The sequence below is a fragment of the Pseudopipra pipra genome, chromosome 15, assembly GCF_036250125.1.
Source record: "Pseudopipra pipra isolate bDixPip1 chromosome 15, bDixPip1.hap1, whole genome shotgun sequence".
Taxonomy (NCBI): Eukaryota; Metazoa; Chordata; class Aves; order Passeriformes; family Pipridae; genus Pseudopipra; species Pseudopipra pipra.
The window spans coordinates 8,850,040-8,862,253 of NC_087563.1; the positions used below are offsets into that span (position 1 = coordinate 8,850,040).

At 61.4% G+C, this 12,214-nt stretch overlaps 2 protein-coding genes across 3 annotated transcripts in view; one reads left to right on the plus strand and one right to left on the minus strand.

Moving 5' to 3' along the window:
- The window catches only part of IL17B (interleukin 17B), a 40,685-nt gene extending 32,430 nt beyond the window's left edge, over positions 1–8,255 (plus strand). The window contains exons 2-3 of one of the 2 annotated variants that reach the window (XM_064671746.1): positions 6,502–6,788; positions 7,012–8,254. In XM_064671746.1, coding sequence (XP_064527816.1) covers positions 6,502–6,788; positions 7,012–7,270 — 546 coding nt within the window. In that variant the 3' untranslated portion in view covers positions 7,271–8,254. Of the gene's footprint in view, positions 1–6,501; positions 6,789–7,011 lie in introns of both variants that reach the window. The other variant, XM_064671747.1, reaches the window with a different exon arrangement.
- A 75-nt stretch (positions 8,256–8,330) lies between these two features.
- PCYOX1L (prenylcysteine oxidase 1 like) lies at positions 8,331–11,955 on the minus strand. The gene is made up of 6 exons (XM_064671734.1): positions 11,448–11,955; positions 10,907–11,113; positions 10,250–10,424; positions 9,949–10,160; positions 9,714–9,854; positions 8,331–9,150 (listed from the first exon to the last, which is right to left on the minus strand). The coding sequence occupies exons 1-6, from the start codon at positions 11,938–11,940 to the stop codon at positions 8,492–8,494; spliced, it is 1,887 nt and encodes a 628-aa protein (XP_064527804.1). The 5' UTR covers positions 11,941–11,955; the 3' UTR covers positions 8,331–8,491.
- Between the last annotated feature and the right edge of the window lie 259 nt (positions 11,956–12,214).

A 12,214-nucleotide genomic window follows, 5' to 3' on the forward strand; every position in this document is an offset into this window, starting at 1 on the left:
TGTCAGGCAAGGGGTATCAAGCTCATCCCCATCCCATGCCCTGAAAGTCCAGCAGCCTCCTCAGGAGCCAGCATAGAGATCTCCCAGCTCCACCACCCTCAGCCCCTCTCCCATCTCCTCTCAGTGGGCTGGCTTTGAGTGAGGCACAACTAACGGCTGTCATTAAACAAACCCTATAATTAGAAAGCAGGTTTCCTAAATGAAGTGAAAAATGTAATGTTAGCCTCTGTTTGTTCGCTGGATGCTGCTCTCTTGTTCCATGACCCAGAGGGGTCGTGCCCTGTGGTTTCTGAGAAGCCTTAATAAGGTAATGTTTAGGAGGTTACTATCTTTACAGCTCTTGTCTTATTACAACTCCATAAGAAAAACATTTGGGGCAAAGCAGGATTCCTTGGCGCGAGTTTGTTTTTGTTACTCCTTCGCTAAGATGCTGCCCAGCCATCCCTCCTCACCACAGATTCAGTTTCAGTATCTCCAGGAAAGTGACTTTTTTTCCCACTTCCCGCTGACCTCCAGGCCCCCTGGCTGGGTGTGAGGGCATGGGTCAAGCAGCAGGTCCCAGGCAGGCCGGGAGGGAACCACTGGCTGCCAGCTGCACACGCAGTGATGCCACGGAGCAGTGATGGAGAGGGAGCCCCTGGGCAGGCTCTGCATGGCTGCTCCCACCTACAAGCAATAAGAGAAACCCTTCTCCTACAAGCCCTGCTAAGACCCAAACCCAACAAATTTACAGCCTTTTCATCTGCTGCCTGACGTCAGAGGAGGCTGCTGGGGGGCAGGAGGACATTTCTCGGCCTGTATATTACTACAGCCACTGCCTCCCTCACCCCCATGTAGGGCAAGACTGTGATTTATGGGTGAGCTGGGCTGGAGCGGCTCTGAAGGTGACCTTCAGGACTGGCCTGTGCTGCTCTGTGAATCCCTGCCCACCCTAGACTGCTAAAACAGCAGCATGGAGGAGCAGGGAATGCGGACCAGAGCAGAAGACTGTCTGCCCTTACTTCAAACAACCAGCTCCTGTCTAATGATGATTACCCAGAAGCTCAGGAGACCCTGCATGTGCTGCAGTGGTCCCATGCCCAGGGACACAGGGAGAAGTTTAACATGAGCACAACCCACCAGGACAGTCATCAGTGCCAAGCTTTCCATTTACCTCTGCCTTTTGCCTTGCCCTGGGAAACTGGGAACTGGGATGCCTGCCCACAAGCAAAAGTCACCAAAGCCCTAAAAATAAGAGGCTTTCTCCTCATAAACCCAGAGGGCATCACTGCCCTGGAAGCATGTGCCTGGGAGCATCCTCCAGCCCAGTGGCCTTGGAGGGAAGGCCATGGGGATGGCTCCAGGCTGCTCTGTGTATCCGACATGGGGCTGGAGGGTCAGCCCTTCTTGCAGCCAGGAGCTGGACTGCAGAGAGCATCCTGACAAGATTATGTCTCCCCTTTGCAATCCAGCACAAAGTGGAGCCACCCCTTCAGAGCACTCAGGGTTTGGTGTCCAACTCCCTGGCTTAGGTGCAGGAGAAAGGAAAACTGAGCTATTTGGAAACCCTGTGTTGCCCGTCCCTGCTCTGCACTGAGCCCATGAGCCCAAAAGGCTAGGGAAGGCAGGAGGGCAAGCACAGGGGTCATGGAGGGAGCAAGGCATGGGGCCAGGTGCCCGTTGGGCTCAGCAGGCTGATGGGATATGTGCCTGGGTAGCCTCGGTGGTCCTTGCAGCCTCCCTGCCCCGAAGGAGACTGTGGCTTTGCCCCACTCCGTCCTATGAGGAGCTGGGGCTGCCTCACAGAGAGTACCCAAAGGGTCTCGCAGGGACCAGGGTCTGTCCATGCCTTGCACTCACACCAGCCTCTCCAGTCCTGCCTCAGTGCCACCATCGGGGAGCCACACGTGGGACACCAGGGCAGGGAGCTGCTGCCGGCCCCGCTCGGGGAGCTGAGCCGGGCAGAGGTGGAAGGAAGAGGGTGTTTCCAGCACGGGGAGCAGGAGAACAGACTTTTTCCATCAGGTACTCTGTCTCCAGGAGCAGAAGGCAAAAGAAAACAAAAGGCAGGAGAGGAGCGGGGCAGGAGGAACCTGCGCGTCTGGATCGTGTAACCAGCGACGTGCTGTAAACGCTGGGCGGCTGATGGATGTGCCGGCGGGGAGCGGCAGGATGTGCTGGATACGCATCTTCCCTCCCTCCCCGCCGTCCCGGCGCTGCCTGCAGCCGCTCTCCCGACGCCTCCGGCCCCCCGAGAACCTCCTGTCCGGGGGGTGGGCAGCTTGGGGTGCTGCTGGCCCCCTGGCCCCAGCCCCAGAGGACAACCCTGCTCAGCTCTGCCTCCCGACGCCGAAGCTTGGCTGTTATCTCCAGAGTGTGATCCAAAGGGCGTGATTTACAGCCAGCCCAGAGCATCACCCAGCTCCCCACCCGGGGAGGCAGAAGGGCTGCCGGGACAGCTGGATTAGGGCTATATAAATAATATTGTCCACTGATGCAGAGCCCTGGCACGGCGAGACCCCGGGCTGCCAACATGGTCACCCTCCTGCCCGCAGCACCTCAGCACTGCATTGGGCAATGCCCCTTTCCTGCCATGGGAAAGCCCTTCCTGCCAGGATGAGGTCTCTGGGAAGAGTGCTGGCATCGTGGGGACACAGAAGGGCATGGGTCCTTGTCTCACAACAGCTGCCGGGAGGAGAGGAATGATGAATTCCTGGCCACCCTGTCCAGCCGTGCCGTGTCTCTGTGTTTATGCGATGGCAGGAGCTGGCAGAATTAAGCACTTTTTGTTTTTTTCCCTTTTTTGAGGACAGGGAGTTTTAATTCCCACCAAACAATGTTCTTTTTCCAGCAAGCTTAAAATAAGCCTTTTTGGCTCGGGCGTCTCCGGAGCCGCTCACGCGCCGAGTGGGCCGTTGTGCAAATATGGATGTGAGCTCCGCGCTGGGCCGGCTCTACCTGCCGGGGGGAGCGGGGGGACGCAGGAGGCCCCCGGCTCTGGCCCTCCTCACGGGGCTGGCTCTGGCCAGGACAGCTCGCTGGAACACGCTTTCCTTTGATGAGTGGAAAATGTTGCTCACGTGGAGATAGGATGTGCCGTGGCCGTGCCAGAGCCTCCCGCCAGACCCATCCGTCTGGCCCAGGTGTGGGTGTGTGCTCGGCTGTGCCGGGGCCTCACAAACCCCATGAGGAGCCAGGCTTGGGAGCAGCCTGGTGCCCCGAGAAGCTGCTATGCCCTGCAGAGTGGCACTAGCAGTGATGCTGCCCACTGTGGGACAACAGACCCCACACCAGCGGCTCCTGCCCAGGCAGGGGCATTGCTGCTTATGGAAAAAGGCAAAAGGCTATTTTCTGCCAGTGTGGAACTGTGGTCTGATTTCTCCCCTTTCCCTTACCCATGGTCCCCCATCGTGTGCTCTGCCACATGCTCCCTGCCCAGTGCATCCCTCCCACCGAGCACGGCAGGACACAGCTGTCCTACATCCCTCTACCCCAGGACCTCTGGCTGGGCTGGGACACAGCTTGTGGGTTCCATGATGGTTACCCTGGCAAACAAGCACCTGTGTTTCCTTGGGGTAGGTAGAGCCTATCTTCATGACCCCTCCTGCCCCATTTTGGGGGGTCTGTTCCTACTCTCCAGGCTCTGTTTTCCACCTAAGTTTCCCATAGCAGTAGGGCAATGTGGTAGGGAGGTAGGAGGGGTGAGCACCTACAACAAAACCAAAAACACATCTCTCCCCTCCAGGCAACACCCTCCCAGGGAAGCCTTGTGGGGTTTCCAGCCCTTCCCAGCCATCCAACTCCAGCACATTCTGCTCCCACAGGGATGGCATTGCAGCCAGCATGGGCACACAGAGTGCTCCAGCCAGCCTGTCCCAGCCTGGAGGCAGAGGCTGGCCATGACCCAGCCGCCCGTGCATCCCAACCCCTTCCCGCGCGTGAGGCCGGTGGGGAAAAGCCTCCCGCGCCCGCCCCTGCCTCCCCCAGCTTATCAAATTTGGCCATGTCTGAAAAGCCCTGGTTTCCTTTTCACCAAAAAAGATCAAAACTGGGTAATTGGCTGCCGGCACAGATGCCTCTGCGCCTCTCTCATGTGTAAACAGCATTGCCGAGCGCTGACACAACGCAGGCGGCCGCGGCACACGCAGGCACCCCCGGCCTGGGGCTGCTTCACCAGCCCTTCTGGGGGTCACAGAATAGGGGGTGAAGTCGCTGGGTGCAGGCAGGGGCTGGCTCAGCACCCCAGAAAAGGCTGGTGGCAGAGGGCTGGGCGCTGCTGTATGCCTGGTGAAGCACAGGCAGGTGGTTGCAGGGCTCCTGTGGCAGCCAGGTCACCTCCGCCAGGTCCCAAGGTGACAAACAGGACACTGTGCTCAGTGCACAGCATCAGGCTTCACCCCAGGGGACAGCAAAGCCTGCAAAATGCTGTGCTGGGGCTGTCCTTGGGGATGTTAACATGGGCTGGGGTGGATGGGAGCAGCTAGGCTGTTTCCTGGGGCTGGTAGGGGGAGAGGGACAGTGGCTTTTACCCCATTTGCAGAGTTTTCTGGAGGCCCAGTTCATGGACTGAGAAAAGGAGGTGGAAATTTCCCACTGCCCTACAAAGCTCAACGGCCTTCAAATCCCTGGGGATGTGCAGTGAGTCGGGAGAAGGAAGGAAACTCATCACCTAGTGCTGCCACCAAAGGAGCAGGGCAGAGCCTGCTGCCCGGGAGCGTGGGGAACAGAGCCGAGTCCCCCGCCTGCGGCTGGGGCTGGGAGGGGAGGAGACTGGGATGCAGGGAGGGATGGAGGGCGGGATGGAGGGGCGGAGGAATGCAGGAAGGGATGGAGAGGAGGAGGGATTCAGACTGGGATGCTGTTGAGTGGCGGACAGCACCATCGCGTGGTACCTGACCGCAGGGACAGCGACAGCCCAGGGCAGCCCACTCTCCCCCGTCCCTGGGGACGGGGCATTATAGCCGGCACCCCTGTGTCTCACTTTCTTCTCCCGCAGCACCCTGCACCCTGATGCTTGGCCCCAGAAGCCAGAGCATCACCCACCACTAACACCCACTGCCCTGCAGCTCTGGGGACCCGACCCACGGCCAGCTGTGGGCACAGCTGCTGCGTTCGCAGGGGCAGGAGTTGAGAACGGGTGTGAGGACAGCAGGAGGGGAAGGGTTTGGGGACAGACAGACCAGGGATGCAGAGAATGATGGGTGTCATCGCCTCACTGCTGGGCAGAAGAGTCTGGGGGTTCCTGAGGACAGAGCTGCTGGTGGTGACACAGGGAGGGCAGAGCCCAAACCCCCTCCCCAGGGCAGGTTATTGCCCAGGGAGCCCCTCTGGGCTGCCTGGTCCAGAGGGGACTCACCACCAACCACAGCCACTACCACCACCGTGGAGCCAGTGCCCAGAGCAGCGGAGGGTGGCCAAGTCCCAGACCACACTGGCCCCTTGCCCTGCCGGCACCGAGCCTCCCTGGCACCTTGGGGACCGGACACACCTCTGGCGGGGCACAGCCAGGGGCTGGGGCTTTCCCTTTTTAGCTCCCCAGCTCTCTGGTGCCAGCCACACTGCAGGACAGCGGCCGGCAGCCCCTCCGCGGCCATGGAGCGGGCTCCAAACCTGGTAGGTGACTCCACAGTGGTTCAGGGCTTGCTCCTCATTTTCCTTCCTTAATATAATTATTTGCATGGTTGTTTACGGGTGGCTACCTGGGTTTGTTTGCTTTGGAGATGCCTGCTGCGGCCCGCCAGGGCCATCGCTCCCATGCCTGGCATGGTGAAGATGCAACAGCCTCGGAGAGCAAAGCTGGGACAGTCCGATCGGACCGTCCGGCACCGGAGGGGGAAAACAGCCCTGGCCAAGTGGTCCTTGCCCCAGGGCACTGCACACCCATGGGCAGGGTGTGGGGCTGCCTCAGCTGACTGCAGGGACACAAATAGCAGGGAGCAGGACTACAGAAAGCAACTTTGTTCACTGCTGGGCAGCCTGCCGGGTGTCAGCACACGGCAGCTCGGCCCCGCGAGCCGGAGGGAGAAGGGAAGGAAAAAGCATCTTTTCTCTCTCACCGTCCTCAGAGCACAGAGGGAGGGAGAGGAAGGTTTGGATAAAGATCCCATTCTTGACTGTCTCATCTCTAAAGCTCCTTTTAAACTAAAGGCTGCCCAGGTACAGCCTGAGTTGAGGGTGTACCCATCCCTCCTAGCATGCAGCTGCTGGGTGGGCAGCAAAGGGACTGGGCACATCTTGGGCAGCACAAGGACACTTTCGGCAACACAAATTGCCAGCTGCAGGGCGAGGGTCTTCACAGCCACACGCATCAGCTGGGGTTATCATGACCCTGTGCTCACCATCCCTGCAAACTGCTCTCAATGTTTCCATGGGTCTCACCTGCAGGCCAGCACTCCTTTAGGGGTTGCACGTGCTATCCCAAAGTCAATGCAGTCCTGCCATCACCTGCTGACCCCTGGGAAGTGGGAGAGCTCCCCTTCCATGCCAGGCCTGCAGCCACACACCATCCTCCTTCTTCCTCAGCTTCTCCTCTGCATCTTCACCTTTGCCATGGTACTGGTCCCCGAGGCAAAGGACCAAAGCAAGGCAGCAAAGGGCAGGAGAAGGGGCCTGGCACGGCCCCCAACAGCCACCCCTGCCCTTGCCTGGGCCCCGGATGACCCTTACACCACCATGGCAGACTACGAGCACAGCATCCAGGACATGGTGCGCCAGCTGAGGAACAGCTCTGAGCCAGGTGACACCAAGTGCCAGGTCAACCTGAGGCTCTGGAGGTCCAACCGGAGGAGCCTGTCCCCCTGGGCCTACAGGTGAGCTTGGGGCAGGGACCCTGGGGACATGCATGCTTTCTGTGCCAGAAAGCACTGCAGCAGCCACCGGTCCAGCATCACGAGTCTGTGGTGGCTGCTGGAGGGTGCAATAGGATGTGATGCAGAACCCCACTTCACCCTGGGGAGGCATTGCCCTCTCCAGCCACCCACTGCTCCCATCTCACCGTTTCTCCAACCTCATCTCATTTTCCATTTCCTCCAGCATAAACCATGATGCAACACGGATCCCAGCAGACATCCCCGAGGCCCGATGCCTCTGCACCGGCTGCATCAACCCCTTCACGATGCAGGAGGACCGCACCATGGCCAGCATTCCCATCTACAGCCGGCTCCCTGTCCGCCGGCTGCTCTGCCAGGTGCCAGGAGAGGTGGGGCACAAGCCCTCTGGGAAGAAGAAGTGCCACAAGAAGTACCAGATGGTCATGGAGACCATCGCCGTGGGCTGCACCTGCATCTTCTGAGGTTGCAAAGCTAACCCCTGCAGCTCCCCATAGGCATCTAACCAGCTTGCTCGTGCTTCCCGAGCTTGCCCAGCCCTCTGGGAGAGGGTCACCTGGCTGAGCATCAGGGTGGGGGAGCCCCTGCGCAAAGCCATGGCAGCTCCAGGAGCTCCCTGAAATTCCCCTGCAGACTCCATAAGCCTGAGCCCAAGCAGCAACTCTGGGGACACCTAGTGAAGAGGGATCCCCTGCAAGTCCCCCAGCTATGCAGTCCTGTGGCCTTGCAGCGAGACATTCACTGCCCTGAGGCTGAGCCTCCAGGGCTCAGCAGGATGGGCTGGGGGACAGAGGGAGGCAGCTGCCTGCTGGTCCCTCTGGCTGGGCAGGATCAGGCCTCCTCCCTTCCCAAAGTCCCCACTTGCCTTCGTTCCTTCCATCGGTGCCACAGCTCTGGTAGGACCCAGCCCTCCCCAGTCCTCCCACAAGTTCCTCTGCCCCAAGCCAGGCAGTCCAGGGTGAGTGGCCAGTGGTTTGGGCAGCTTCTGAGGTCTTCAATAAAGTGCATTGCTGGCCCCTGTCTCGGCCCTTCATGCTGCCCCTCTGCCCTGCCCGCCCAGGGTTGGGGTGCCCAGCTTCTCCCACCGAGACTCTTCTGCCTCCCCCAGAGCTCAGGGAAGCCTGAACACCCCCAGAAACAGAGAGCACCCATCAGGACCTGAGACAGCCCACCCTGCAGCCCGTTCCCGGGGCACCAAGCCCATGAGCAGGGTTAAGCTCCATGCACGCATGGCAAGGCAGAGGCTGTGGGACCTCCTGCTGCAGCCAGGGCCAGCCCTGCCACTGAGTTCCACAGGGGCAAAGCCAGGAAGGCAGGAAGGACTGTAGTGGGAACCAGGCAGTTCATAGGAGGCCCCCATCTGCTGCCAATGCCAGCCAGCCTCTCCCCTGGAAGCCCCCTGAGATACCTCCTAAACACAGATGCACAGTGACTCCTTTTCACAGGAGAAGGCACAGCCTCCTCTCCAATAAAGCCTGTGGAGGGGGAACAGGGAAACTGAGGCACATGGCACAGACACAGCAACACTGGGCAGGAACTGTATTCCTGAAGGTGATGCACATTCCAGTCATCTGGGACACAGCCTGTCCCTCGTCCCCCAGCCCCAAACCCCTGGTCTCCCCAAGGCAATAAATACTCCCCAGGCTGCCCCGCACCGAAGCTCCTGGTCCACCGCCCTCTGGGCGTCACAGCTCCGTTTTCACTTTGTGCATCAAGTCCTTCTGGTCGATTTTCTCCAGGTCCTGATGCCAGCGGTTATAAGCCAGCAGGGCCACGTTTTTGGCCGCCACTGCTATCATCTCCATGGAGCTGGCCACCCACTCCACGCCGCTGAGGTAGAAGAGGTTTTCATGGAGCACGATGGGCGGGAGGGACTTGGCGGCGTCGTAGCGGGGATACGTCTGCCACTCTGTCACCTGCACCGAGTAGTAGGACCTGAAGAGGGTCTTTAGCTGGTGCTTGTCCAGTGGTTGCTGGGAGAGGACACGCCACACCGCAGCCTCCTGGGGCTGCTTGCGCCGGAACGCTGCCGAGATGTTGACGGGACAGATGTTATCCATGGCGTTGAAGAAGAGGTCGGGGGTGTCGGTGGTGAGGATGCTGGTGAAAGGGAAGAGCTTGGGGTCGGGGAAGCCAAAGTAGGAGGAGTTGAGGTAGCCGTGCACCACAGAGGTGACGGAGGGCTGGAAGGCTCCAGGGAAGTCGGCAATGGGTGGCTCAAAGTTCTCAAAGGTAAAGTTGCTCCTGCTGGGATGCAGGGGCGTCGTCACAACCACCATGTCGTAGAAAGCTGAGCCCTGGCCTTCGCTGGTCTCATAGTGTACCTGGTACAGGGCTCTCCCCTCTGAAAAAGACAGTGGACAGTTAGGAGTGGCCCTGAGACTCCAGTGGTATTGCCCTGGCCCTCTCTTTTCTAGCATGGCCTCCATGCTACTGGTTTTCCAGTACACACCAGTGCTTGACCATAGCACCTGATGGTTATGGATGAGTTGCTGACACTTTAGGGCAGCAGAAAAACTTGATCAAGACTGTGGGAGAAAGTTTCCAGAGAAGGCCAGCCCACCTCCCAGATCCCAGCTATCCCACTCTTCTTTTGTGCTTGATGGGGGAGCAAGTCTGCAACAAGGATGGTGACATAGGGAGACCTGAAGGACATGATGAGGGAGGGAGGGAGGGAAACCTCAGGGTTGATTTCTGCACTACAGGGTCCTCACTGAGTCAGACAAGGAGATGAGACAGACAGACCCCTTCACCCTCGCCCAAATGCCTTACCAGGACCAGGATGCCCTCGAGTCCCAGCATCTCCATGCTGCCACCACCAACCTCCCATCTTGGTGCACCCAGACCCTCACCCAGACCCACACCCAGGCTGGCGGTACCCAGAGCAGAGCCCATGTCCAGTCTCACCCGAGCTGTGCAGGGAGATGCCTGTCACCCTGGCTAGGATGACGTTGGCTTTGGTCACCTTCAGCAGACCTGAACACACGAGCTTATTCCCTCCTTCCACTGCCCAGGTGCTGCCCTGGGCTCCTGCCAGGGACATGGCTCCTGTGAAGAGGAAGAGGAGGGCGGCTCAACAGCCTGCCCGCAGAGGGGGTGCTGAGGAGAGTCACACAGGGAGGAGAGGGGTTCCTGGCTTCACCTGCAAAGGCGGGCACCAGCACGGACTGCCCGTAGCTGGAGCGCAGGACGGCCGCGATGATGTCGTCCACGAAGCGCTGTGTGACGCCCACCTCCAGCAAGGACTCGGCCACCGAGCGCTGTGTCATGTTGACGAAGGCATCACCCCCCAGCGAGCGCAGCAGCTCCTCCAGGCTGGAGAAGGCGTAGCCATGAGCCTGGTACTTGTAAATCCTGGAGGGGACAGGAGCACAGGGCAACCGGTGATGTGCCAGTGCTGGGAAAAATCCGCTGTGTCTCCCCAGCCCCGCAGGCTCTCCTACCTCATGAACTTCTCCATCACCTCCTCCACCCACATCTGCAGGCGCAGGAAACTGATGCCATAGTGCCACCAGAGCCGGAAGAGGTTGAGCAGGTACCAGTCAGTCTCCTCCAGGACGAAGTGCTCCCCGCTGAATATGGCACTCTTCCCGGCCACATCGCGCCGGTGCTTGAGGCCTGCCAGGAGTAGAGGGACCCCGGCCCCACTGGGCTCACACAGCTCCCTGGGGCTGGCTGGCTGCTGGGAAAGGCCAGTGCCCAACACCTCCACAGCAGGGATATGGGCAAAGATGCTCTTGGAGGAGCATCAGGGAGTGCGAGACCCCAGGACATTGGGACCCCAGCTGGATCCTGTACATTAGGGGGTCCCATGGAGTTGCTGTTGCCTACTGGGACAAACTGGTGGGATTTTTTGAACAACCCCCTCCACACTAATTCCACCAGACCCCTCACCCTGACGGTCTGTTGGGCCACCCGATCCCTTTCTCCTCAGGGCACAACAGGGCTGGGGTGCACGGACAACAGGGGGATCACTGCATGCCTCGGGTGCTGGGGGGGACTGGCAGAAACCCTCCCCACTGCCCCAAGCACAGAGCCCAGGGGTCCCGCAGCCCCCCAGCTCAGGGAGGCCACGCAAGTGCTGGGATGCCCATGCTCACCCAGGATCTTGACGAAGTCCTGCATGTGGAGGCTGAGGGCGTGGATGGAGGCTCCCCGGCTCTCATACTGCTGCTTGTTGACGGTGACGGTGGCCAGCCTTCCGCCCACGCCCGCCGCCTCGTACACGTCCAGCTGCACCTGCGGCCCGAAGTGCTGCTGCAGGAAGTAAGCGGCGGCCGAGCCCCCCAGCCCGGCGCCCACCACGGCTGCGGGCAGAGAGCGGCGAGGGGGCCGGGTCAGCAGAGCCCCGGGGTCCCGCCGCTGCCCCCGGCCGTGCTCTCCGGCCGCGGGGGGAAGGGACCAGCACCGCCTGCGAGGGCGGGGATGCCGCCGGGATGCGCTGGGATGCAGCGGGGACAGGGATGCAGCGGGGACAGGGATGCAGGGCAGCGCGCCCCGCGCCCGCCGCGCAGGGGTGCGGAACCCCCTCTCCCGGCCCCGGCGGGGCAGGCGGGCAGGAGGTGGCCCGGTGCTGCTGCCGGTACTCGGGCCGGGCGCCCCCCTCCCCACCCCGTGCCATTGCCCCGCTCCCCTCGTTACCGATGGATCTCGGCGCGGCGCGGGCGGCGGCGGGCGCGGCCAGGAGCGCGGCCAGGAGCGCGGCCAGGGCCGGCAGGAGCAGCGCGGCGGGCGGCGGGGCCATGGCGCGGAGAGCGGGGCCCGGCAGCGCCCGCCCCGGCCCGCCCCTCACCGCAGGCTCGGCCCCCGCGCCCCCCTGCCACCGCCCAGCCCCGCCCTCCCGGGCACGGCTCGGCCCGGACCGGAGCCCGGAGCTCGGAGCCCGGAGCCCGGAGCCCGGCCCGGCCGGCGGAGGCGGGGCGGGCGGTGTGCCCGAGGAGGGGGGGATGCGGGGCACGGCATCCCCGCGGGCCTTGGGATGACTAATCCCCCCGGCAGACCGGCACTGAGGGGCAGAGAGGACCCTCGCATCCCAAACCGCTGGTTGTGGCACACGGATAACCCCAGGCACAGCCGCGGCGAGCATCCTCCCTTCCCTACGCTCCGGGATGCTCGGCAGCATCCCGCTCGCCATCGAGGGCCCAAGCCCAGGACCTGCCCCGGCACCACCTCTCTCCTGATGCCGGTGTGCTGGGCATACACCATAGGGCAGTGTTTAGGCCACGCTGCTGCCAGAGCACGTTTTCCATGTGCTCCATCTGCACATGGACGACGCATACAGTGCTCAGTGCCCGGAGCAGGCTGGAGCCTGCATGGCTCATGCATCAGCAAGGGCATTTCAAGCTTTTGCTTGTACTTTCTGCCCTGGGCAAAACAAGGAGCCTGACAGCAAGCAGCTTGTGCCAAGG